Source organism: Gouania willdenowi, chromosome 22 (assembly GCF_900634775.1).
Source record: "Gouania willdenowi chromosome 22, fGouWil2.1, whole genome shotgun sequence".
NCBI lineage: Eukaryota > Metazoa > Chordata > Actinopteri > Blenniiformes > Gobiesocidae > Gouania > Gouania willdenowi.
This window is the reverse complement of record NC_041065.1, coordinates 6,798,082-6,825,716: the sequence shown is the minus strand read 5'-3', so window position 1 is coordinate 6,825,716 and position 27,635 is coordinate 6,798,082. Positions and strand designations below refer to the sequence as shown.

At 40.1% G+C, this 27,635-nt stretch overlaps 2 protein-coding genes across 6 annotated transcripts in view; both read left to right on the top strand.

Moving 5' to 3' along the window:
• Positions 1-13,454, top strand: part of actn1 (actinin, alpha 1) — a 72,191-nt gene extending 58,737 nt beyond the window's left edge. For 2 of the 5 annotated variants that reach the window (XM_028437359.1, XM_028437355.1), the window contains exons 12-22: positions 649-799; positions 1,462-1,570; positions 1,707-1,847; positions 3,725-3,907; positions 4,184-4,318; positions 4,639-4,818; positions 7,491-7,637; positions 10,420-10,500; positions 11,035-11,100; positions 12,336-12,494; positions 12,931-13,454. In XM_028437359.1, the coding sequence (XP_028293160.1) occupies positions 649-799; positions 1,462-1,570; positions 1,707-1,847; positions 3,725-3,907; positions 4,184-4,318; positions 4,639-4,818; positions 7,491-7,637; positions 10,420-10,500; positions 11,035-11,100; positions 12,336-12,494; positions 12,931-13,089 (1,511 nt within the window). In that variant the 3' untranslated portion in view covers positions 13,090-13,454. The remainder of the gene's footprint in view (positions 1-648; positions 800-1,461; positions 1,571-1,706; positions 1,848-3,724; positions 3,908-4,183; positions 4,319-4,638; positions 4,819-7,490; positions 7,638-10,419; positions 10,501-11,034; positions 11,101-12,335; positions 12,495-12,930) is intronic. The other 3 variants (XM_028437358.1, XM_028437357.1, XM_028437356.1) reach the window with 2 other exon arrangements.
• A 2,647-nt stretch (positions 13,455-16,101) lies between these two features.
• Positions 16,102-27,258, top strand: cox16 (cytochrome c oxidase assembly factor COX16). The gene is made up of 4 exons (XM_028437866.1): positions 16,102-16,293; positions 17,008-17,085; positions 20,030-20,098; positions 26,968-27,258. Exons 1-4 carry the CDS (start codon positions 16,234-16,236, stop codon positions 27,100-27,102), a joined length of 342 nt encoding a protein of 113 aa, XP_028293667.1. The 5' UTR covers positions 16,102-16,233; the 3' UTR covers positions 27,103-27,258.
• Positions 27,259-27,635: the final 377 nt, after the last annotated feature.

Here is a 27,635-nt window from a genome sequence, read left to right as displayed (position 1 = left end):
TAAAAATACACATGAGTTAACTTAAAAACCACACAAGATGACAACTACAAAAATACAGAAAAATTACCCAAAAATACACACAAAAAAATGAAAAACTATTTTCTCTGAAAAACACACATGAGCGAAAAATATACAAAACATCTGAAAAAATACATAGAAAGACAAAAAAATACACAATATGACAACAAAATACAAACAAGTAACAGAAAAAAAATCCTGTTTTTCAACCTCAATTTAAAACAAACTTAACAGAAAAATGAGCCTTTGAACACAATGTAGAGTGATAATAACTAATGATCACTGCAGAGTTTAGGTTTGGAAAAAAGTAATGTGACGAGTATTTTGCTTTACAGTTTGACCCACATCCTATCTGTTATCATTGAGGAGGTGGGGTTATGACCTATACTGCAGCCGGTCAGCAGGGGGAGCGCTAAAAAAATGCTTCACTTCCTCTGGAGGATGTCCCGTCCATTGTTTTTACAGTCTATGCACCGTACACGTGTAGCTCCGACTCCTCCTTACATATGTAGCTCCGCCTCCTCCATACCACATGTAGCTCCGCCTCCTCTGTACACATGTAGCTTCACCTCCTCCATGCAGGTGTAGCTCCGCCCCCTCTTTACCTGTGTTGTGTGTGTGTGTGTGCAGGGAAGGAGGAGATGCTGCAGCAGAGAGACTATGAGTCATCGTCTCTGTCAGAGATCAAAGCTCTGCTGAAGAAACACGAGGCCTTTGAGAGCGACCTGACGGCTCATCAGGACAGAGTGGAGCAGATCGCTGCCATCGCACAGGAGCTCAAGTTAGCATCCATCACCCATCCATCCAACTCTACATTCATCCATCCACACATCTATCTACACATCCATCCATCCAACCATACATTCATCCATCCATTCATCCACAGATCCATCCCTCCAACATCCATCCATCTACTCATGCATCCATCCAGCCAGCCAACCGTACATCCATCCATCCATCACTCTATCATCCATCCATCTACACATGCATCCATCCACACATCCATCTACACTTCCATCCATCAATCCCTCCATCCATTCACACACCCATCCATCTATCCATCCAGCTACACACCACCATCCCCTCATGCATCCTATCCATGCCTCCTTCCATCCATCCATCTATGCTTTTCATCCTGACTCTACTTAGAGTTAAAATGTGAACAAAGGCAGGATCAGTTTGTTTAAAATTCAGACTGAAGGTGTTAAAGCCAAACAATGAATCAAAATATTCTCTGGTGATTTCACACATGCTAATAGCAGAATAATAACAGAAATGTTAGGATAATATTGGTTTGATTAAAGTCATTTTAAAACAAAGACAAAAAGTCTGAGGAAGGAAATGAACTAAAGCTACATTAGAATCCACCTTTAAGAACAAAGCTGTGAGTGTGGCTGTGGGTAGGAATGAGATGCAGGTAATGAACTCTGTCTCTTGCTTCAGTGAGCTGGACTACTACGACTCCCCCAGTGTAAACGCTCGCTGCCAGAGGATCTGCGATCAGTGGGACTCGCTGGGAAACTTGACCCAGAAACGCAGCGAGGCTTTACAGGTGAAGATGATTTCAAAGACACTTTAAGGAAGTCTTTAGGGAAGCGAGACCAAGCACTGAGCTATGAAATCCCTTCCATCTGAAAGTGCTCACTTTGTTAAGATTGTAGAATAAAACCTATTTATATAATCAACAGAGAACTGAGAAGCTTCTGGAAACCATCGACCAGCTTTACCTTGAATTTGCCAAAAGAGCGGCTCCATTCAACAACTGGATGGAGGGTGCCATGGAGGACCTGCAGGACACGTTCATAGTCCACACCATTGAGGAGATCCAGGTGGGCAGAAATCACATCAACTCACCCAAGAAACCATTTAGATTTACACTGAAGTCACAGTGAGTGACAACAGTCCATTATGCACGCACGCACACACACACACACACACAATATAGCTCAATATAGACCACACATAGGTAACTGGCGGCAAAAGTAAACGCACAGAATGACAACAAAAAGACACAAAACACGATAAGTCAGAGCAGGGGTTCTCAACCTTGGGGTTGCGAGACACTGGCAGGGGGTCGCCAGATGCTACAAAATAACTACAAAATAAGTATGTATGATTTGTGCTGTGATCGTATCCGATCGGTATCGGCCAATACTCAACGCTGCAATATTGCTTTCGTATCGTATGTAAAAAAGTTGTATCGGGACATCTCAAGCATTTTGCTAAATTACTCTTCCACTCCATCAAATTTCAATGCCTTTTCTGCACATTTTTTCCACTTTCAAGACATTTTCAGCACTTATAAACTCTTTCCACCACTTTTCCCATCTAATGTCACATATGTTGACATTTTTGTTATTTTTAACCTTTTTTCCACCATATTTCATCCTTATTTTTTGCCAATTTAACCACATTCATGATTTGTCATGCCCATTATTTGCCAGTTTAAACTAATTGTTCATACTTTTTAAATTACTTTTGCAGATATTGTCATGATTATGCACTGTAAAAAGTCATTCAATGATGTAGTTAGTATTACATTATTTTACGAAGCATATCTGCACCAATAATTATTTCTAATAGTAGATTTGTGAAAGTTACAGATAAGTAATAAAAACTTGTAATTTTATATCCTAAAATTGATTTTACCGAACTTCTCATTAAATTGATTTAACAAACTCAATGTGTGAGTGTTTACCAAAACTAAAACTCTATGACACGCCCACATACTGCAGGGTGAACTGGATAGTACTTTTAAGACCAGGTCACAGATTACTTGGATTTAGTTTAGTTTAAAAAACTAAATTGTAGCTAAACAGTGAACTAAAGTTGCAAAAAATGCTTTTATTGAATAAAAATGTTGAACAAATACATCTTTTTCTTAAATATAACAGATTTTATTAGGTATTTCTTACTAATTTTATCAAGTAATTAAGACAAAACATGCAAAATATTTTATATTTAAAACCAATAAAGATTGAGTGCATGAATCATCCAAATTCATTTCATAATAATATATACTGTACATAGATTTTACTTTATTTGATTAAGTATTTCTTCAAGGCCATCCTAGAAAAATTAAATACAGAAAAATACACATTTTTGAAATAAATAAATAAATAAAGTTCACTAAACTACTAAAAAGTGTTTGGAAAATGTTGTCTTATTTTTTTGTTGTTGGATCAAATTTTTATTCTCATTAATAACCATACAGTAGGTCACAATGTTTGGACACACACATTTTATTTTTTAGAAAAATCACAATGAAATGCACAATTCTGATCTGATCCAGATGAAATTCATTTGGTTAACTGAAGAATCAACCTGACAAACAAAGATATTACATTTTTAGTTTTCGGCAATGATGAGGGATAGGGAATTTTGGATTTTTCAAACTGATCCAGAATCAGTATATGGATGATCATCTCTAAAATTTTACAGAGTCATCCATGACCTCAGGTCTATTTTTTGGTCAAAATATATTTTTTAGTTTTGACCTAATTCTACTAACAGACAATAAAATGCACAAAATTACTCCAGAAACCAAACCAAACAATTACAAAAAAACCACAAACTCTTTAGTTAATTGCCCAGATTAGTCATTATTCTACCTCTGACATGAATGTTGATCATGTGACCCTCAGATCAATCACATTTTGGTGATAAAAGTTTCCCATTTCTTACTCACTGTGCGTGTGTGTCTCAGGGATTAAGCATGGCTCATGAGCAGTTCAAAGCCACGTTGCCTGAGGCCGACAAAGAGCGCCAGGCCATTCTGGGCATCCACAATGAGATCGCCAAAATAGTGCAGACCTACCACGTGAACATAGCTGGCAGCAACCCTTACACCACCATCAACCCTCAGGAGGTCAACGCCAAGTGGGACAAGGTAACACCATCCATACCAGTGTGCTCATAACTAGTGCTTATAGTAATATTAGTTCTAAATAATGACGGCCTGTTTCTAAAAGTAACCATTTCTTTGCTTTTATAAATGAGAAAATATTTAAAAAAAAAAGTGTTTTTATACTAGTTTAGGGTTACAGCAGATGAAAAAAAGATAGGTTTCTAATTTCTTTGTTTATAAAAAGCAGATTTTCCTGCCACATTTCTTCCTTCCATCATTTTCTGAATGTGACATGTTGTTGGCGTTCCCATGGCGTAGGTCAGACACTTGGTGCCTCAGCGTGATCAGGCTCTGATCGAAGAACATGCCCGGCAGCAGAACAACGAACGTCTACGCCGACAGTTTGCCAACCAGGCCAACGTCATTGGACCCTGGATCCAGACCAAGATGGAGGTGAGTCCCAGCAGATACAACACGTTCTGCCTTTTACAAGGAAGTCCAACCTTTTTATTTCAGCGGTAACTTAAAAATATTATTTCATCATTATTGTGCCCGGGTTTCCACATGTGACATCTGAATGACTTCATATGAATCACTGAGATCAGAGGTGGTAAACTGAGGGTCGCAATAATGTGACTGAGCCATTGACTACAAACATGATCAATCAGAGCATGAGTACAGGAAAGTACAATGTGTTTGTGTATTTTTGGAATCATTTTGTGTTTTCGTGTGTGTGTGTGTGTGTGTGTGTGTGTGCGCGTGCGCGAGTGCAGGAAATCGGGCGTATCTCCATAGAGATGCACGGCACGTTGGAGGACCAGCTCACTCACCTCCGTCAGTACGAGAAAAGCATCATCAACTACAAGCCAAAGATCGACCAGTTGGAGGGAGACCACCAGCTCATCCAAGAAGCTCTCATCTTTGACAACAAGCACACCAACTACACCATGGAGGTAATGTGGGCGGAGCCAGCAAACAGCAGGCCTTACTAAACGCTTTGTGCGTTGTTGCGTTTGAATAATAGATTACAATAGGTGACACCTGTCTATAAAATGTAGAGATAAACGCTGAGGTTCATGGCTGCTATTCCACTGACTCTCAATGATTTATAACTATATCTTTGGTTATCCCATTTTAAAACCAAATCAAAATAACAAATAATTGCTGTGATTATTTTGTTTACGAACTTAAAACCAAAACAGAAATACAGAAACAACAAAAACCAGATAAGCGAGGTTTTTCTGTTTTAAGAGTAGTATGTTAATGACAAAAATCTTGTTCTGTTTGCGAGATATTAGGATATTTACGGGCCAATTAGAGCGAGAGCTTAAGCACGTCACATTCTGTCAGAGCAAACAGAACCAGAACTGAAGTCCACTGCATCGAGTTCCTTCCACAGGTCTGGACCAGAGGGGTATTTCATAAAGCGGGTTATGTTCAAACTCTGAGTATGTTCGGGTCCCATTCCTGAAAGTGAGGTATGTTCTTCTCGAGTATGTCACCATGGTGACATTGTCAGTGAATCAAAGAAACCCTGGGTTTCTACCTGGCTCCACCCACCTGAACACCATTTCTCAAGGAATACTTTTTTTACTTTAACTTGACACTCTTGTCTGAAACACATTAGTAACATCACACACCACAGACGTACTCACATCATTACTAATGTTGTGTTGCTTTACTTTTTTTATTAATTATTTATTTTTTTGCAAACGGTAGTTTTCTTTATAACATTGTGGATGGAGAGCATTAAGTGAAAGACACTGAGAGGTTGGTCTGCATTAAAACGCCTACTGATGTCTGTCGTAAAGTTCCCTGGATACAAACCTGTGGAGAATGTAAAGGAGAGATGACAATTAAAATGAATCCACTTTTAAGGCTCGATTCATGTGTTATACTGTAATACAGTTTGATCTATAAACCACATAACTTTGTTATACTGTAATACAGTTTGATCTATAAACCACATAACTTTGTTATACTGTAATACAGTTTGATCTATAAACCACATAACTTTGTTATACTGTAATACAGTTTGATCTATAAACCAAGTAACTTTGGTTTGGTGGCACAGTGAATTATGACACTGCTCATGGAAGCATAGGGTTGCGGGTTCGCGTCCCGCTTCAGACATATTTTCTGGACATCGAAATGACTGGCGACAATATTACATTAAAAATCAATATAAATGATGCCATATCAAGTGGCATTCGCTGTCTTTATAGCCAGTGTAACGGGAGGGCTCTCTATGCAGCCATCCTACGCTGCTGCCACGTCTCTCCAGACACATTTTATTCATATTATTCCCTGGTCGTCACGTCACTGAAGAGATAAGTGATAAAGTGACCAAAAAGCACGACTAAGTGATTTAAGCCACTATAGTCACTGAAGGTGCGTTCTGTTTGAACGCACCTTTAGAACAGGCTCATATTCCACAAACGCCGGCTAATTTCACCCATCAGGGTGAATAAATCACTCTCTTCAGGGTGGTTACCATGGCATGGTATGTAGATTGTGTAACCGTCGATCCATTGATGATGGCTTTTTATCACACGTGTGCACGTAAGTAACCCAAGGTTTACATACTCAGGGTTGATTGATCCACTTCATACCAGCTGTAATGGAATCCAATACCCAGAGTTTCCCATTGTGGGGTATGTTGACCCAGTGTTTATGGATAGACTCAGAGTTTGTTAACCCTCCTTTATGTAATACCCCTCAGCAATGCACAAATAATAGGACTGTCTAGGATGTATTTCAGCAGTTTTCTGGTTCTGCTCTGCATGCATTTTGTATTTTTGTTTTAAATTGTATTTATTTATGCATTAATAACATTTCTATTCACTTATGTGTTGCTCCTTTTTTGCCCAGGAGTAAACGCTCTCATCCTAGTTTCCCTTAAATATCCAAATATTTTACAAACAGACCAAGATTATAATTTTAAAATAGTAAAATGCTGCTTGTCTGGTTTTTGATTTTTTTTTTGTATTTCTGTTTTGGTTTTAAGTCAGTAAAACAAATTAACCACAGTTTTTTTTTGTTATTTTGATTTGGTTTTAAAACAGAATAACCAAAGAACGAACAGTACACGGATTCACCTAATTACCATTTGATTGACTTCTGGTAAAGCTCCTTATTGTTTTCCTTAAGTTTTAAAAGTCTCTCTGATAAATAATCTTCCTCCAAGTGATCACTGCACTTGACTTGTCTGTATTCTCATGTGTTTAGGCTCATGAGCGCCCCCCCTCAGGCTGCCTTTTTACTGCAGGTTTATAATGGATTATCTAATTTAGATCATCTACTGTAAATCATGGGTATCAAACTCATTTTAGTTCAGGGGCCAAATACGGAGCAGTTTGATCTCAAGTGGGCCACAGATTTTACGGTGGAAAATGAGTAATTTCAACATAATTTTGCCCTAGTTTGCACTTCTACATTTACATAAAATACTAAATATGTAAGAAACCACCATATCCAAGCAATAAGTTATAAATATCAGTCCCAACAGGATATTTACTTTAAATTTCGTAGATTTTTTGACCAATTTATATTTAATTAATGGAAAATTTAAGGATTTTGTAAGAAGTTTGAGTTTTAATCTTCTGTTCTCATCCTCTGCTTTCAGCACATCCGTGTGGGCTGGGAGCAGCTCCTCACCACCATCGCTCGCACCATCAATGAAATCGAGAACCAGATCTTGACACGAGACGCCAAAGGAATCACCCAAGAGCAGCTGAACGAGTTCAGGGCGTCCTTCAACCACTTCGACCGGGTCAGTACTCACAGAAGCTCACTGTGCATGAACAGGAAAGAAACATCCACTAACACACAAATAATGGATTTCAATCCAACTTATTTATTTGATTCAAAATGAATTTAGGATTTTGATTAATTACATTGAATGATAATAATAATTTCAGTTGGAAGTCACTCAATATTTTTATTTGTAATTGTGTCATTCCATGTCATTTCAACAAATGGCCAACACACTTGGGTCTCATGAAAAAAATTTTTACCAATTGTTCCATGATTGATCAGATGTATACTTTTTGAGATATGGTCATTGGCCATAATAAAAAAACAAATGATTATGAGACCCAGAGGCAAGCTACAATGGCTTCATGTAAAGGATTTTCATAATTTGCGAGTGGTGAAATAACCAAAATAAAAAGTCGCACAGATTCAAATTTTTTTTTAAGAAATGTTTTTTTTGTTTTTTTTAAAGTGTAAAAGTGTAAAAACCAGACTAAGGGCCACATGTGGCTCTGCATTAGCTAGAATTAGCATTAGCATAGCATTGATTAACTTTACTGTTAGCCTAGCATTAGCATTAATATTAGCATTAACATAGCATTAGGCTATGTTAGCTAGCTTCGTAGCCTGGCAATAACATTAACCTAACATTAGCCTAGCATTAGCACCATTTTAGCATTAGCCTAGCAATAGCATTAATCTAATATTAGCATTAACATTAGCCTAACAATAGCATTAGCTTATCAATACCATTAACCTAGCATTAGCATTACTCTAGCATTATAATTAACCTAGCATTAGCATTCGCTTAGCAATAGCATTATCCTAGCATTAGCATTAATCTAGCATTAGCCTAGCATTAGCAATAACCTAGCAATATCATTAACCTAGCATTACCACTTACTTATCATTAGCCAAGAAAAAGCATTAACCTAGCAATAGCTTAAAGCTAGGGAAGGCGATTTTCTCCAGATTCAAGTTTTTGGATGAAATTGTCTTTATATCCTGACAGAGATTAAAATCGTATGTGCTCTGAAAGAGGAACTGAGAAAATCTGTCAACTGTAGCAGCTGTAAACCTGTAATAACTTCGACCAATGGAAAAACAGCAAACCCTTTTTTTTTTTTTTTTAACCAATCATGTCTCCCTGCTTGTCCTCGATCCCTCGCATGCACAAACTCACACTGAAAGCGCGTCACCGCTGACACAGAGTTTTTGGTCATGTTTTTTAACACATATAATGGTAAAGTTGATTGTTTACTTTCTGCTGAATGAGACATGAGACAATGAAGTTTCTACATAATACAAGCGATGAGCTGAGCTCCTCTTCTGCAGCAGCTGTGAGCATCCATGTGAGTGAGACGGAGCACAGGGGGGAGGGGGGTAAAGGCGGAGCCGTCAGGGAGGCAACATTCAAAATCATGCTCGTTTTTGAAATTCGCCTACCCTGCCTTTAACATTAACAATAAGGTTGAAGAAGTTGGTATGTTGAAAAGATTGAAATGTGTTGAACGTATTAGCTGAACATGTTTAGGTTGAATGGTTTGTAATTTGTTTGTTAAGATTTGAAGTTAAAAAGTGGAGTAGCTTGTATAGCTTAACCAGCTGTTCACTCTAAAAATGGGGTCAGAGCTGAAAAGTCAGTGTAGTTTCACAAAAAAATGTAATAACTCAAAAAGTTAAAAGTACATCTCAGGAACCTTCTCAACCCTTGATAGCTTATTTGATATAAAAGTGTAGGAGGAGTTAATGATCAACAATAACAATAGTGAGGATGCCTCCTGCATACTCACTAATTACATTCTTAATTACTAAAGTTCAAATTCAAATAAATAACCTCATAAAGAGATGTTAGCATCTCTTATGATAACATTTTGGCTTTGATCCATGTCTTAAATCAGCTGTAAAATACACTAAAAGATATGGTCTATCATCTAGTTGTCCTTGTAATGCTTTCTTATGCATGACAGTATTATAGGTGTGTGCTCTCTGAGTGCTCAGAGACACACTAGTGTCACCCACACAACCTGATTTAAACATCCATTTTGGTGTTTTGCAAAGGAGTAACTCCTCTGTGAAGTTGTTGAAGAATACATCACAATTAGCCAAAAGAGAGGAGGCGTCACACAGCTATCACCGTGACAACTGCTGATACGTGCAGTGTTCTGTTTTTTGCTTTGATTGTTTTAAAACTTTTGTCACATGCTTTAGATCAGGGTGTCAAACGTGTTTTAATATGAAGCAGTTTGGTCTGAAGTGGGCTGCAGATTATAGGAGGGTAAACCAGCCCGTTTGCACTTTCACAAATAAAGTAAAGTATGTAAAATAATAACATCCAGGCAATAGTGACATCGATCAGTCCCTAGGATTGTTTGTGAGACGTCACATAAATTCAGAGAAATTTGGAATTCTTTCAACAATGTGTGGTTAAATATCAATGCCGATGTGATGTAATGATGGGGAAACTATGAGTCCTGCAAGCACCCCCCCCCCCCCCCCCCCCCCGCACACCCCCTCCCTCACTGCACTTTAACACCTGTGGATGCCCCACCCACTGTGTTCACCTGCCAGATCCTAATCAATGTGCACTTTGTTCTCTGTTTTCTGTCCCTCCTGCATGCAACCCCCCACCCCCCCCCCACCCTCACCTCCCCCCATACCTGTGCATGGTGCACTGCCACCCCCTACCCACCCTCCCCAACATGTCACCCCCCTCCCTCCCCGTCACTGACCTCGCTGTATGTGTTGCTGCATGGCCTGTGGCCTCCCGACGCCTGGCACTGGCACCCCCCACACCCAAGGACCACTCGGGCTCTCTGGGCGCGGAGGAGTTCAAGGCCTGCCTGATCAGCCTGGGCTTCGATATCGGCAACGATGCACAGGTACCTGGTACCAGCACGACACTGAGAAGTTTAACTGGATTCTTTCTTTGTTTTTTGTTTCCTCTGCACGTCTTTTCTCCCTCGTTTTCCTTGTCTCCCTCTTTTTTCCCCCCTCTTTATTCTTTTTCTTTCTTTTACTCTGCGTGTCTTTTCTCCTTTTTTTTTTCTTTCTTTCCTCTTTATTATTTTCTCCCTCTTTTTCCCCCCTCTTTATTCTTTTTCTTTCTTTTATTCTGCATGTCTTTTCTCCTTTTTTTCTTTCCTTCCTCTTTATTATGTTCTCCCTCTTTTTTCTTTCCTTCATTTTTATTATTTTCTCCTTTTTTCTTTCCTTGCTCTTTTTTATTTTCTTCCTCTTCATTCTTGTCTTCTTGATTTCCCTCCTGGTAACAATCTCCACTCTGGACTGTTGTGGACTTCCTCTCTGATTCTCTGTGTTCTTCCAATCTTAACCTGACTTGTGGTGCTATCCCTGCCCTCTCCTGTGGGTGTTTCTCCTCCTGCTGCTTGGTATGTCCTTGTCTGACCTCGTAGAAGAGAACAGGAATCATGGAAGCTGAAGACTTCAAAACCTGCCTTATCTCCATGGGTTACAACCTGGTAAAGCCACGAGCACACTCCCACAGCATTCCTCTGTCTCAGATGGAAACGTTAACCACACATAGACAGCAGTATCACTTTGTGCATGTTGTTGTTGCTCATCATTGTTGTGGGTTGGGGTCAATTACAATTATTAATTACAATTACGTCTTCAAACAATTAATCACAATTACTGAGACTGAAATGAATGACCTCATAAAACGTAACCTTCCTCTTGTGTTATACAATTGTAAGTGACCTTAACCCTGCTTCCTCCTCTTCTAGAGTTGGGGTCACTTACATTTTTCAATTACAATTACATCTTCAATTATCAATGTTCAATTACAACTCAATTACAATTACGAATATTACAAATATTTTCTCCAATTACAAATCATATTAAAATAATTATTTTTCTTCTGAATGTTAATTACAATTATGTTCTTAATTACCTACGTTCAATTATAATTAATCACAATTACTGAGTCTGAAATAAATAACCTTGTAAAACTTAACCCTACTCTTGTGTTAGCTTCCTGCTAGCATCTCTTATGATAATGGGTCAGTTTGACCCATGTCTTAAATCAGCTGTAAAAACACTAAAAAGTATTATCTATCATCTAGTTTTCCATCTCTTGGTTACCTTGTTAGACTTCCTTATTCATGAAAATATTGGTATTAATATTTTTGGTAGGGACGTCTGTATATACTGTATCTGAAATAAATAACCTAATAAAAGTTAACATTCCTCTTATGTTAGCTTTCTGTTAGCATCTTTTATATTAATGGGTCCTAAACCAGCTGTAAAATACACTACCTTTCCTATTTATTGGTTACCTTGTTAGGCTTCCTAATCAATAAAAATACAGGTTTTAATATTTTAAATAGTAAAATGTGGGAATGCTTGATACGTAACATTTAATATTTTAATAATAATTAACTACACATGGGTAGAACTGTACGTAGAACTGTAACATTGTTCCCTAGTTTTGAGTTAAATTGTAATTGACAATTTTGATAGAATTTTCTTGTCAATTAAAATGGCAATTACAATTACAAAGTCAATTATCTGAACTCAATTACAATTTAAATACGATTACGACAGCAACAGATTTTTAAAATTACAATTATAATTGTCATACTGTAATTAATTATCAATTACACATTTATAATTATAATTGACCCCAACCCTAGTTGTGTGTAACTGAACCCAGGCCCCAGCCTCACTGCGCCTCTATCTGTGCCCCGCCCCTCAGGGTGAAAATGAGTTCTCCCGCATCATGAGCATCGTGGATCCCAACAGGATGGGCCTCGTCACCTTCCAGGCTTTCATCGACTTCATGTCGCGTGAGACGGCCGACACAGACACCGCCGATCAGGTCATGGCGTCCTTCAAAGTGCTGGCAGGAGACAAGGTGAGGGTGTCACGGGTCAGAATCAATCTAGATGCAACAATAGCTCGTCTTTTATCTCCACATAGAGCAGGGGTGATAGACTTTATCACTCCCTGCTGTACGGTGTACATTTTAGGACATCTTCACTCAGGTCTCAGAGTAAGGTATCAGGTAACAGGAAAACCTCTGTCATTGGTCAGACCAGACTGACTCATGACTCAGCAAAACTTCTGTCAACTGGCACATCCCCAGGCTTCAAAATAAAGCTAATCTGACTCAACAGCCTCAGGCTTTGGCTTCCGGGCCTTGAGTTTGACACATGTGGTTTAAATGATGGATTATTGTAAATGTAAGTGTTGATTATCGATGACTATGTCAGAATGACGATGCATTAATTATTTCTCCCAGCCCTAGTTTGAAGGATCATATTCACGTGCTGCTCTTTCTCCCTCCTCAGAACTACATCTTAGCAGACGAGCTGCGTCGGGAGCTTCCTCCGGACCAGGCTGAGTACTGCATCGCCCGCATGGCCCCGTACAGTGGCCCCGACGCTGTGCCTGGAGCCCTCGACTACATGTCCTTCTCCACCGCTCTGTATGGAGAGAGCGACCTCTGAACAATGTCAGTCATCCGGACTGTGGACCAGGACCCGTCCCTCCCTCTTCATCACCATGTTCACTATGCTCATCTTTCTGTTCGTCTCTGGCCTTATCTCTGAGCTGCAGACTGTCCAGCGTTTTCACATCTCCCCCCACGTTGTGTGCCCCCCCTCCCCCCCCATCCCCTACATGATGCAGCAGCTCTCTACCTTTACGAAGACGGAGAGACAAAATATTTCTGTTTTTATTTTTTGTTGTTTTTCTTCCAAAAAAAAAAAAGAATAAAGTAAACATATTTTATTATACTAAAAGAAAAAGGTATTTTTCTTCACCTGATTGAAAGTAAGACAAACGTTGTAATAAAGAAACAATGAATACACAATCTCTTTTTCATCTTTTTGCTGCTAGAAATAGACACAATGCTTGTGATTGTTTGCTGTATTGGATGATCCTGAATTAAGGGCCTATGCTACGAAACTAGATAATTATATCCTGAATTAATCTCTGTTAGCGGTCTTCACCTAACCAAACATTCCCTGTCAGAGAGAAGCTGTCCTACGAAGGTCGATAACAACAGGGTGAGTTAAGCTTGTTGATTTCAGTCTGGGTAACCGGCGCACTCTAGTGACAGAGGTCGACATTGCAGCGTCAGACCAATCACACACGGAGGAACTGTAGAACGTCACAATTGAGGAATAATTCTTTAAAAATATGAAGAATTAATATCCATGATTCAGACCAAAAACAAACCCAGTAAGTAATTAACGCAAGAATTGATGAGTGTTAATACTTTATAAACATTCACGCTGATCCGTTTCTCTTTCTCTTTTACCTTGTCTTCAGCTCTGATGCTGTGTTCATACAGATCAGCCTACATCATAAGGTGAACTATATATTTTATATTATCTTACAGGACTGAGGGTCTTTGCACTACCCCAGAATACATGAATTAATTTATCAGTGTGAAAGTGCCCGATGCACGCAGGCTTTATCAGCTGACTTATTTTACATAATCAGTCCATCAGATAAAAATCTGTTTTCCTATAGGATGTCATCAGTAAATGAAAGGATTTGTCAATGTCTAAAAAATTCTCCTGTCAACTGTCAGATCAGATTTACAGTTACATGTTCACACATCTCCTTTTATTGGACAGCTCGTTTTCTAAGAGAACTGATTGGTCAGGAGGCGGGACTTTAGCACTCACTAAGATCCTAGACAGAACTAAACCTGCTCCCGACCAGGTTAGTCGTTCAGCCTAAGTTACCATTGTGATTTAGCTCTGTAAGACAATAGCAAGCTTTGTAGGACAGCACACACCGATTACTGTCGGTCCTCAGTTTAATTCTGTGCGGCCCCAAGGTAAGTGCAGACGAACTCCAAAAACACATAGAATAACTAGAAAATACTCAAAATGACAACAGAAAATGCGCAACACTACTCGCAGAACAGACAACACAACTACGAAAGTACTCAAAATGATAGAAATATACAAAACAACAACAAAAGCCACAAAATAACTCAAAAAATCACTAAACAACAAAAACAATGCACACAAAATATGGGAAAAATATACAAAATAATTCTAAAAACACGTTAAAACTATAAAATAAATACACAAAATGACAATACAAAAATTACTCAAGTGGACAAGTGTGCCTTTATTATATGTAAATTTGTGCTGCTGAGTACAATCAACTCATACCTTTAACAAAAGCTTGTGATAAAGGAGTAATTATTATTATATTATACATTTAGCTTCATTAGTGCATATACTAGCTAAATATTTGACTATAAGAAACATTCGTTTTTTTTCCTCATTTCCTTGTTTTTAAATTATTATAATTTGATCCGTGAAGTAGAAACATTTGCAGTGTGCTAATATATCTTTATTTTATTTTTTTAGAGTGTGTATTAAAATTAATGTGACTGACTAAAAAGATTCGGAACAAAAATAAATTGAATTTTTCATCCAATATTTTATATTTTGTATAATAAACCAACTCTTTCAAACAGTCCTGTCACCTTAACATGGCTTAACCGACCTCATTGCGCAGGCGCACTCGTATCCTGGGAGGAACGTAAACACACTGAGGTCAAGCCAGCCGTGGTTCGCGTTTGCCTGGTCAAATCAACCGCACGTTGTTTTCATGTGCGCGAATATACTGACACTTACGGTAATCACAATGAGACCGCCCTAAATAGCTGCTGGAAGAAACAGTGGGTCAGACTCATGATAATAATTATTATCTTCAGTAATAAACTGAACATATCACGAAGGTATGCGTCCGGATTTCAAAGTAAAGGACGAAGTGAGAGAGAGAGAGAGAGAGAAACATTTAAGAATATTTCACCCGACTTTGACGTAAAATTAAAAAATACCTTTTTTCTCCATAAGTAGTCCATGATTCATATTTTGATGAACTTAGTACTTCATAGATTACTTGCATGAATAACATTGAGTGCTTTTACTGTGTACCTTTTGAGTAATCCTCTGTCAATCATGTACAGATAAAATTTAAGGATATTTCACCCAACTTTGATGTGGAATAAAAAGATAATTTTCCACAAGTAGTCCATTATTCATATTTCACTGAACTTAGTACTTCATAGACATCGAAAGAAAAACAACAACCAAAAAAAAGTAATGGTGGAGAGGATTCATGTAAATGACAAAATGACAGGAAAGCACCTAAGATAGGGTAAGGGGACCTAATATTTTTATTCTACGTCAAAGTTGGGTGAAATATCCTTAAATTTATGATCTGTACATGATTTTGACAAAGGATTACTCAAAAAGTACACAGTAAAAGCACTCAATGTTATTCATGCAAGTAATCTATGAAGTACTAAGTTCATTAAAATATGAATCATTGACGTCAAAGTTGGGTGAAATATTCTTAAATAGTTTTTTTTTCTCTCTCTTCAAGACCGTCTCATTGTGATTACCGTATGTTAGTATATTCGTGCACAAGAAAGCAACGTGCGGCTGATTTGACCGTAAAAAAAAAAAGAAGAAATCATACGTAGGAACTTTTGTTTGGTTGTCTGCAGCTACACGGACACCAAACCCTGTCGGACACGTCTAACTGTCGTAGCTGCTCCTGAAGATTAACTCATGTTTTTTGAAATAATAATGGACTATTGATTAAAGACTGCAGTCATGTTCAACCTAAAGACGCTGCAGAGAAACAAGACGATTAAATACGGAGTGCCGATGCTTGTAAGTAACGTTTATGTGACGTTTTCAAGGCTTTTTATGCAACCGGAAGCACAAGTACAAATAAACCACGGATTTAAATGTTCTTCTAAATTAGAATTCTTTGTGTAAGAATTTTAATTAGCAACTGTTGTGTTTTACTCACGTACAGAAACGATAAAACCTTTGTTACCCCTTTGTTGTTTTTGATATTTTTCTGTTATTTTTGTTGTCATTCTGTATGTTTTTCTATTATTTTTGTGTGTTTTTGTTGTCATTGGAGTCATTTATGTCTAATTTTGTTGTTGTTCTGGATATTCTTCTGTGATTTTTGTTATTGCTCCATTTTTTTGTGCATTTTTGTTCTGAATGTTTTTTCCATTATTTTTTGGATTTTTTTGTTGTCTTTCTATATGTTTATTCTAACATTTTGTTTAATGTTATTGTTCTTCTGGATATTTTTCTGTTATTTTGGTGTATTTTTGTTGTCATTCTGTATGTTTTTCTTATATGTTGTGTACATTTGTTGTTGTAGATATTTTTCCATTATTTTTGTGTGTTTTTGTTGTTCTGTATGTTTTTCTATTCGTTTTGTGTTATTGAAGTCATTTTTGTGTCATTTGTTACTCATAAATGGACACTACTTTATTTAATATCTATAAAGTAGTGTCCCACCCCTCTGATTTCACCCATTTGTGCCTAATAATGTTCACTAACCACAATGATCTTTGTTTACAGCTGCTGGTAGTCGGAGGTTCCTTCGGCCTGCGAGAGTTTACCCAAATCAGATATGACGCACAGAGGATCAGAAAGAGGGTACACACTGCTTCACAGTGTCCACAGTGACATCATTAAGATATGTGGCAGGTCTCTTCCTGAGGGGGGTCAGTCAGGTTGATACATTAGTAACATTTTAAGCCAACAAAGGGATGTGGGTTGGGGGGTGTTTAATGGGATCTGGACTTAACCAATTACGGATCAGAGCTGGGTCTGCTTTATGGGGTGGCCAATGAGTTTATGGGTTAGCCCCTGGCACCTCTGAGGCCACACCACTGATTGTGTGATGTTCTATTTTGACTTTGGGAGAGAAATGAAAAATTCTGTGCCCAGAAATATACAACATGACTCCAAAAAACACACAAAACAAAAAATTGTTCACACAAATGGCACGGAAATATACTAAACGACAAGAAAATTTCACAAAATCACTCTCACAACACACAAGTAGCACCAAAATATACAAAAACAACAACAAAAATGCACAAAATCTTTTCAAAAACACACAAAACAATAATTATACACACAATTACTACCAACATATACAAAAATAACAAGAAATATACACAAAATCTCTCCCAAAACACACAAATAGCACCAAAATATACAAAAATAATTAAAACGCACAAAATATTTTGAAAAACACACAAAACAATAATTATACACAAATACTACCAACAGATAAAAAAATAAGAAATGTACACAAATTATCTCTCAAAACAAACAAATAGCACCAAAATATACAAAAATAGCAAGAAAAATGCACAAAAAATGACAAGAAAAATAAAAGCGCTATACTACAAATCTAGAATTTATATCCTGGATTAATCTCCGTTAGCGGGCTTCAACTAACCAAACATTCCCTGTCAGAGAGAATCTGTCTTACGACAGTTGATCACAGCACATTCATTTAAGCCTAGTGTTTTCAGCCTCGGTATGTGCGTGTTCACATGACAGGGGTGGAGATTGCAGCATCTGACCAATCACTACAATGGAGAAAACTGGCAGAGCGAGCGTGTTCACAGGAGGAACAGATTATGATCTTAAATAAATATCACGAGTTTATATCCATGATGACAGCGAAGAGCAACAGTAGTGCAGCGCATCAGGAGGCAGAGCTTTTATACTCCCTCAGGTCTGATCCACTTCATAACCTGGTCCCCACCGGTTAGGTGTTGCTTAAGTTTAAAATTATGAATAATTAAAATCCTTAATTCAGACCGAAAACAACACTGTTGTTACAGAAAAGGCAGAAATGAAAGAACCCAGGCAGGAAGCTACTGACACTGTTAATGCGTGAAAGTGTGATATTATTCATTATATTAATCCATTGGATGGGATATCATATTCAGTGGATTCATATCATAAATAATGTGATGCTTTTACGCATTCACAGAGTCAGCTGATGAAGCCTATGTCTCGATCTGTATGCGATATGGATATGATGGAAACGCAGCTGATTGTAGATCAGTCCATCATCATACATCACCATTGAACAGCTCGCTTTCGAAGAGAACTGATTGGTCAGGAGGCGGGGCTTTATCACTCGCTAAAATCCTAACCAGAGCCAAGTCACCATGGTGATTTAGCTTGGTAAGACGTTAGCGAGCTTCGTAGTCCAGCACACACTGTTTAAATCCTAGAAGTTAGCGTGATAAGAGGTAAACTAGACACATCACAAACACACGCATGCACACACACAAAATATATACTGACAATGAAAACACAAGCCTTTGTTGTTTCCTGTATTAATGCTCTGATTGGTTATGATTCTAATGCTGACATGAATTTTGATCATGAGGCAGTCGATCAGATACAATCACATGTATGTGGCCCCGCCCCCTGTGATGAATAATGCCCATCGCTGCAGTGGCGCCGTCCTGTGGATGACTGTCCAACTGCAGTTGATTGAAAACTGATGTGGTCCACACAGAGGTGAAAGTAACAGATTACAATTACTCATGTTACTCATGCTTTTAGGGGTATTTGTACTTTTTGAATATATTTTTAAATCACAAATTTTTCTTGTATTTAAGTACATTTTTATAATAAGTAAAGTAATTTGTTACATTTCTACACCCAACCTTTACTATTTTTTTTTTTGATAGAACATATGTTGTATAGTCGTACCATTTCTGATCAACATCCAGTCACTTTCTATGGTTCAGGTTGTGGTTTGTACCTATTATGTTGTTACCCACATGGCACATTTGGCATGTCACTGTTTTAAGTTCATAAATGTATTTATACTTAGAGCCTGAGAATTTTTCTTATTTTGAATTGAATTCATTGGCATTATTTTATTTGAAAAATAATTGTATATTTTTCTTAATTTACACAAAGTTTAAACAGAAACATAATATTTAAACAATAATATTGTTTTAATCAAGGTTACCAGACTCCATTAGAAAAACACTCATTTTGCCTGCAGAAAACTGCTGCCTCGTCACATGAGCTAAAATGCTTTTTGTATGCAAGGGATTTATTTGTAAGATTTATTACCAAAAATAAACATGGTGGGTGAAATTAACTAGTAACTTTTACTTTGAATACTATTTAATTGAGTTACTTTTTACTTGCACTTGATTATTTTATGTATGACTTAATTGTATTTGTACTGAAGTACAATTTCAGACAAGTAACAGTACTTCTACTTGAGTAGGATATATCAGTACTCTTTACATCACTGTCTCCATCACACAGTTGATTCCTTTCCATTTACTCTTTTAATTATTGTGACACAGAATTGACCAAGCAGTGGATTTTGAATGTGATAATATTCTCATGTACAGTATTGCTAGCACTCAATAAAATGGATCCAGAATAAGTTTCACTTCAAAGCTTGTGCTCAACAGAAACTCGCCCCAACACATATTTTTATCATTTTCTCCAAACCGTGCTGCCAAAGGAAGCAGGAAATATACATCCAACTGAGGACTGTCTTCTCTTTAATTCACTATAGCCTGTGTTCTCTCTCTCTCAGCTGGATCCCTCGCTGGAGGCTAAAGTGGACGTCCACAGGCAGTCGGTCATTCTGGAGGAGGAGTATCAGGTAAGACTAAGCTCCCTCATACTGGAGATGAAGATAGGAGAGAAACCAGCACAAAAAACTAAAACAACAAACTGCTGCAAAAACGCACAAATGGATGCTGACAGTAATTTGCGCTATATGAAGAAAGTTGAATTGAATTGACTCACCTCTGATCATTATACATACACGCCCACGGATAAATAAATCAAAACTCTAAAAAAAATCACGTGCATAAAAAAGAAATGTAAAAGTGCAGTAGTCAAAAATACTGGAAATAAGCAAACATTGTTTGCAATCTCTGACAAAAAGCTTAGAAAACCTAAAAAGAAATACAATTTTTTCAAAGGTGCAGTCCGCAACTCTCCGATTCCTCTCTCTTCCTCCCTCCCCACTGCTCTCTTGCCCTGCCTCCAAACTTTCCAAAGTCCCTCCTTCAGAGGAGCTAACAAGCTAACGTTAGCCCCACATCAACATCACAGTAATATAACATGCACTGTTAAAAGCACATTACTGCAGCGCTTCTCTCTCTCAACAGCAGCAACAACACAGTGTCACATACAGCAGGCCAAACGGAAGCTGCTGCGTGCACATGAACCACACATGCACCACAGATTTCTAGTGTAACAATTACAAATCAAACATAATGTAAATCAAGCAGCAGTAATTACCTTTCAAGCGGAAAAGTTGCTAATTCCATCTTCTACTCCTCCAGACCATACACTGTAAAAAGACGGCGCTCTAGCTCCGGGAAAGGGGCAGGGCCTTTAAGCAACAGCTGTCAGGCAGAGCATCAAACACAATCCTGGCTCCGATTAATTTCTGCTACATTTTTAAACTTCTCATTATTACTTTCTTTGTGTGTAGGCGTTTTGTTTAGTGTTAATAATCTTTATTGTCAATGAAGAAAGGACTTTTAGAAGACATAAAATTTAACATTTCCTCCCTCTTGTTGTGCCCCACCTGTCATGTCTACATTCACCACCAGGGGGTGCACCCACACTTTGAGAAGCACTGGGTTAGCTCCATGGGCCGGGCTGGGTTCAGACGTTGCGAGCTAATCAGGTGATGTGTTTCAATTAACTCCAAATAATTTATGTGACATCATTGGAGGTCTGCTTCCCAGCAGCCTCTCTTCGACCTGCCCTCGAACACCCCACCCCAGCCCATCAGGCTGGCGTCCGTGGAGATCACCTTCCTGGATGTAACGATCCCCATAGAGACACAGCGCGTCAGGAAATCTGAAGCCTGCCAGCGGCGCAGGGCTGCGCTGCACTTCGGCGTAACCAGAACCCTCTGTGCGCCATGACGCACAGGGCTGAGCCCATGAGAGGTCACCCACAACTGGAATTCCCTCATGTGGAAGACGCCGAGGCGGATGACGTGGATGGCCAAAGCCATCAATCCGAGTAACCGGAGACATAATCTGAACTGAACAGATTTGCCCAGTCAAAACAGCGCGAGGCATGCCCTGAACGTCTCCACCTGCTGCGCCGAGAGAGGCACCGAGCACAGAGACAGTCCCAGGAAGACAGTTTCCTGTGTAGGGAACAACATGCTCTTTTCCTCGTTCACAAACCCTAGGTCAGATAAGTGACATAACAGAATGCGCGTGTGTGCTGTGGCCTCCGATTCAGATTGTGCTAAAAGCAGCCAATCGTCCAAATAGGTCTCCAAGCGGATGCCCCGCCTCCTCAACAGGGCTATTGCAGCCCTCGGGCTCAGTGAGAGGCCGAAGGGGAGCACATGGTATTCATAACATATTCTCCGGAAAGCAAATCTCAGGTACTTCCTGTGAGGAGGATATATCAGAATGTGAAAATACGCATCCTTCAGGTCGACAGACATGAACCAATCCAAATGACGCACCAGACGTAAAAGAGAGGCATGCGTAAGCATCTTGAACTTATATTTCCTGAGAAATCTGTTCAAAGCCTGTAGATCCAGGATAGGGCAAATGCCGTCCCCCCCTCGTGTGGAGACCAGAAAATACCTGGAGTAAAAACCGCTCTGGGACAGTACGGGTGAAACGATTGAGATAGCTCCTCTGCTTAGCAGAGAGCTGATCTCCTCTTGCAAATACACGGGTCGGGTCCCCCTGGGCCTGAGTGTTTATTACACCGGCAAGGCAACAGGGAGGAACAGCCGCAAACTGCAGCCTGTAACCCCCGATATCATCCGCTGCACCCAAGGTTGGAGCTGCGATTGCTGCCCATTTCTCTCTCTTAACGAAGAGGGTGGATAAGTGTTCCGGCTCATTCAGCCTGTGAGGCACCAGCCATGGTATAGTGGCGCCCTCCCCCGGAGGCAGGCTGCCAGTGGCTGGAGAAACCATTTGTGGCGTAACGGCTCCCTCTTGAAGCCACAGATCGCACGCTACTAGAGGGCCCAACCGGAGGGTGGTGGAGCCCTCTGTTGGCGGCAGCCTGCCCAACAGCAGAGGAGCCGACCCTGTCAATTCAGTGCCCCCTACTGGTGGAGTAGAGCCACGCAGTACTGCTCGTTCCCTGGGACAGCATGGTAACGAGAACTCCGCAGCCTCCAACCCGGAGAAGGCCGAGGCCTCCCGCCGAGTGGAGACAGCAGGTACCGTTACGGAGAAGGGACCGGGGCTTCCGTGGAAGACACAGATGGAGAGCTTCATCCTCCCTCTTTTCGTTTCTGCAGCATGACTGCACAAAAGCCATCAACGAGCCAAATATCCTATCGGGGACCACCGGCGCGTCTTTTCTGCGTCAGAAAACCTAGTGAGGTCGAGCCACCGCGCTCGTTCCTGAAGCACCATGTTGCTCATCACGCTACCCAAGGCCTAGACACACACCTGCTACGGATTAAATTTCCTCCACTGTCGTTGGGTCCCGAGACCGAGCGAAATCCTCACACAGTTCAGAAGGCAGAGGACATTTAGAGCTCTCACTGAGAGCGCCGCTGCCCAATAGGTCTGGCTGAAGACAGCCCGTCCAGGCTGGTAGCATGAGTTTTCAGGGAGACAGAACAGGCTAGCGAGGCAACAGGTGAGCCGCAATCAGTGGTTCCACCGTCGGCATTCTGAGCAGTCCGAGGCTCTCCATACCCTCACAGTCGAGGGTGGAGGTGCCTGTCACATGAGACTTTACACTGAAAGGGTGGTCCTTCCATGGATACTTCCAGCAACAGCTGCGGGAAAACGGGGAGGATTTGTCCCTGCATGTCCTCGGAGGTGGGAAGCTTACTCGCATAACAGGACCTAGTGGCCCCCATTACGACGATGGGCCACAGGATGGTGAGGCACACCACAGCGTGCCTGCACAGCCTCACAGTGTCTAAGCTTGGGAGAGAGGAGGAAGGCGTAGAAACCGCCTCCTCCAAAGAAGCGACAAAGGCAGCAGGCCGCTGGGAGCCCCAGCTGAGGCCACGGGCAGCAGCAGAGTCCGGGCCCCCCTTCTTCTTCCTCACTGTGCTTCTGCCTCAGCGAGCGAAGAGGAAGAAGGGGGCCCCGACTGACATTAGACTCGCCGGCCTACGACGGAGGCTGCGCACGTCGAACGACTGCAGCGAGACCCAGTGCATCCCGTCCCTTCAGTGAGAGGAGTCTCGGTTCCCATCGCCACTTGAGGCAAGCAAGAGCAGGTGGATTAGTTTTTATGCTACCACGTGGCGGCTAACGCAGGTGCGCTTAGGGATGCAGGACAACGTGCGCCAAACATCCGAGACATTGGGGACAGCGTTGACGCCTTTTGAACGGCAGCTGGATTGATTTTGGGGGCTCGAGTATTGTGATACGAAGCTGGAACCGGACCTTACACGGTGGTGAAGGCTCGGGAGAGAGACCCACGCTCGCCGGACCTGGAGGGCGTCGAGAGTCGTGATGTGTGACAGCAGCATTTGTGCTTGGGTTCGTGAGCCCTGGCCGTGTAACACAGAGCTAGCAGCTGGATTGTCACTGGGGTTGTAAAGGAGTGAGAGGCCGCTGGAGGCTAACGTGCATGCCAGAGCGGCAACGTTGGAAGGAGCAGTCAGCAGGAGCTGAGGCTCGGGGTTTTCACGCTTTGCAGCAGTGAAGGACCTGTCGGTGCAGAGCTTGGAGCGGCTAACAGACACCGTGAGTGAGAAAGCCACTCGAGGACTAACATGCTTCGAAGCAACAACGCTGATAGAGAGCCAACAGCCGGAGCTGGGGCTCTGAATTTCATTTACCTGTGAAGGAGCAGCACTTACCGAGCAGAGCAAGGTAAGTACTGGTTGCTTTTCAACCTGTTGTGGTCCACGCAATGCGTTTTATACTTACCAGCGCGACTGGAAAACCCGAAGGAATTCGCCTGTGGACAGTTTAGCCGATAAGAACATGAGATGTGCATGAGAGAGAGAAGAGGTGTTTGAATGAGGAACTGTACATCCGCCCTCCCTCTTATAGAGGGTGGGAGTGTCCCCGGTGGATGAAAGGTTCTTTCCAGCCAATCAGGGCTTGGCGGATTGAGAAAAGTGCTTCTGAGGGCTAAAGGGAGTGTGTATCCCATAGTGAGACATCTCACGAAATATTATAGAACTTTTACTTGATTTTATTGTGTGAACTTTTGAATTTTATATCGCAGTTTATTTCATTTTGCAAAATTCCATGGCACGTTACATTCCTAGCGTGCACGGATGTGAATAGTGTCTGGTTGAAACGGGTTTAGGCTTAAAGAGACATCAGCTTTATTCAGGTTCGACGGTTGGGGTTGTGTTCTGTTGGGCTCAGGCCGTATTGGCTCTTCTTTTTTTGGCCAGATTAAATCTTTTCTCCTGCTGCTGGTCTTGGTTTAGTCGAGTTTGCAGCTGAACCAAGACCATGACGTCTAAACAAGCGTCACTAAAACAGTCCCAGCACCCCCTATTGTTTAGAGTATTGATGCACATACTGTGCTGTATTTTAATCCCCTTTGATTTGCATCGATTTTTAGTCAGGTTAGGATATATCCTACATCCCTAATTCCAGAGGTGAAAGTAACTAATTACAAGTACTGACATTACTGTAACTGAGTTGCTTTATAGGTACTTCTATCACTACTAAATCAGTAATTTCACTTGTACTTAAAGAGTAACTTAACCCAAACTTTTAACATTTTAGTACACATATTTAAATTTTTTTATATTTTTAATATTTAGTTGTTTAGTTTGCTGAGACAGATTATTTGGATTGCCCCTGTTGGCCCCGCCCCTCCTCTAAAAGCTGAGAGGAGGGAGGAGGGTTTCCTCCAATGGCAGCCCTCAGTGAGCATTGATTGACAGCTTCAATGCAGAACTCCTTTCTTCAGCTGTGATGTTTTTGACTTCTTTAAAGAGCAGATTCAGGTTTAATCAGAGAGTTCATCAAGCTTTGTGTGTATGTAAAGACACATCATGTGGGTATCCCCGTCTCTGCGTGTGCACGAACGCTGCTGTGTGCCTGTCTTCTTGGTTCATGTGTGTGTGAGACCGCAGTGTTCTGAGACTCATGGTGGGAGTAGAGCAGTGACTGTTTGTGAGTGATATAGCATCTGTGGGGCTGTGTGTGTGCTCATGTTTGCCAGCTGTGTATTGTGTGTAGTAGTTGAGTTGAGCAGACAGCGGTATGTCACTGACAGTGTTGACCGGCTGCCTGAGTGGGCGTCTTACTGGGTCAGCAGTAACACCCCTGAACAATCATTATTTGAATGTCCCCCCTAGTTGCAGAAAGCAGGAGTTTAGTTACTCTTTAAGTCCATTTTAAAAGAAGTACATTAATTTTTTACATTTCTATACCCAACCGTAAGTTATGATTTTTTGTTTTAAAATGATCAACAGGCATTGTGAAACTACAAAAAAATGAAATGACCAGACAACAATCAAACCCATCACACCTATGGATGGGAATCAAAAACCGGTTCTTACTGAGAACCGGTTCCCAGTAATCCAATTCCTAAGAATCGTCTGTTGCTACGCTCCTCACTTCCGGGTTCTGTACACTCTCGCAAAAGTTGCTTCTTGCACAGACTTTTCTTCCAAAAACAACAAACTTCCACAAGAACACACACTTCGTTGCCAGTTTATGTTTTCATAACAAGTAATCAAACACACGCACACGGCTGATGATGTCACATATAACAACGGGGACGGCGTCTCTGTTTTCTATGTTGTTTTTACAGAATAATTATTTGTTTTATGTCTGAATTAGTTTTGGATCAAGTTGTTCAAGTTCAAAAGGAGCACTGTAAATATTCTCAAATGTTTGTAGCCAAAATGTGTCATATGTTGCTATAATAATAATAATTCATCAATTTTATATTGCGCTTTTGTATATATTATTATTATTATATTATACCTTGTGGATTAAAAGAGAGCCGATATCCTTGCAGGAAATTAAAAAGATAATATAATAAAGAGTTAAAGCAAACAAATCCATTTGTATTATTTAATTCCCTCACCATCCCTAATCACATCATAGCCGACCGATCAGATTAAATGAAAGTTACGTCGCCAAAACAGCATTGAATTCCCTTTGAAATTTCTGGTAGCATCTTTCTGACATATTTGCATTGAAACATAGTTGAGGGCGACAAAATTTACACACAACACTGCGTAGAATTTTTTTTAAATTTTGAATTGAATATATTGGTGTTATTTTATTTAAACAATAATTGTACATTTTGACAAACGTTTTATTTTATACAGATGCCTTTGTGGAAAATAAATTAAGTTTCAATTGTGCAAGATTTGATCTCTTTCTTTTTAAGTTTATACATGAGATGTTCACTGTATGCAAGGGAACCGTGGCAAAATGTATTACCAAAAATAAACATAGGGTGAAAGTAACTAGTAACTTTTACTTTGAGTACTATTTAATTGAGCTACTTTTTACTTTTACTTGAGTAGTATATATCAGCACTCTCTGACTAGAACCCATTGTTCCCTAACAGAAGCTACAAGAGGCCAACTTGGATGAATGGAAGAACATCCGAGGCCCTCGACCTTGGGAAGACTCCAAGGAATACCAGGAGCAGCAACGCAACAATCTGAGAAAGAAGGAATCCAGAACATCTGAGTCTGAGTGATTAGTTTGTGTGACAGTCCAGTTGCCTGTGTGTAGTAAGAAAAGCAACCAGCAGATGGCACATGTGTGCTCTCCACCATTGTTTCTTCTGTGCAGAAACTGAGGAATAAAATGTCACTGTGTGATTTCCATATCTCAATAAATTATTCATGCTGAGCCAAAGTGTTCCTATAATTTCCATTTAGTTTTTTTTTCCTGACAAAAGCTCATATTTGTGTCAAGTCTTGTTTACTCTGCAATGGTTGTGATTTAGCAGCTGAGCGTAGAAACGACAGCAGTCCAGCTTCTCCACAGTAATCTGTTTCTCTGACAGTTATTATTTTGCAACACGGGGGATTTATTGTAATACCTGCTGCATTTTTAGTCCTACAAAACAAAAGAACATGATTTCCTCAGAATGGTTCGTCTGGGTAATGTGTGGGAGTGTGTTCAGCTGTGAAATGGGAGCTAATGACTCCTTCAGGTGCTACGTCTACGTCTTAAGATGCACCTGTATAATCAGCCTTTTATGTTCACGTGTTCTGATTGGGTTAT

Bases quoted from the DNA above. Each gene is read 5' to 3' on its own strand.
- cox16 (XM_028437866.1), top strand. From the start codon at position 16,234: ATGTTCAACCTAAAGACGCTGCAGAGAAACAAGACGATTAAATACGGA. The intron at 16,294-17,007 runs GTAAGTAACGTT...CTTTGTTTACAG, and splicing joins AATACGGAGTGCCGATGCTT to CTGCTGGTAGTCGGAGGTTC. The intron at 17,086-20,029 runs GTACACACTGCT...TCTCTCTCTCAG, and splicing joins CACAGAGGATCAGAAAGAGG to CTGGATCCCTCGCTGGAGGC.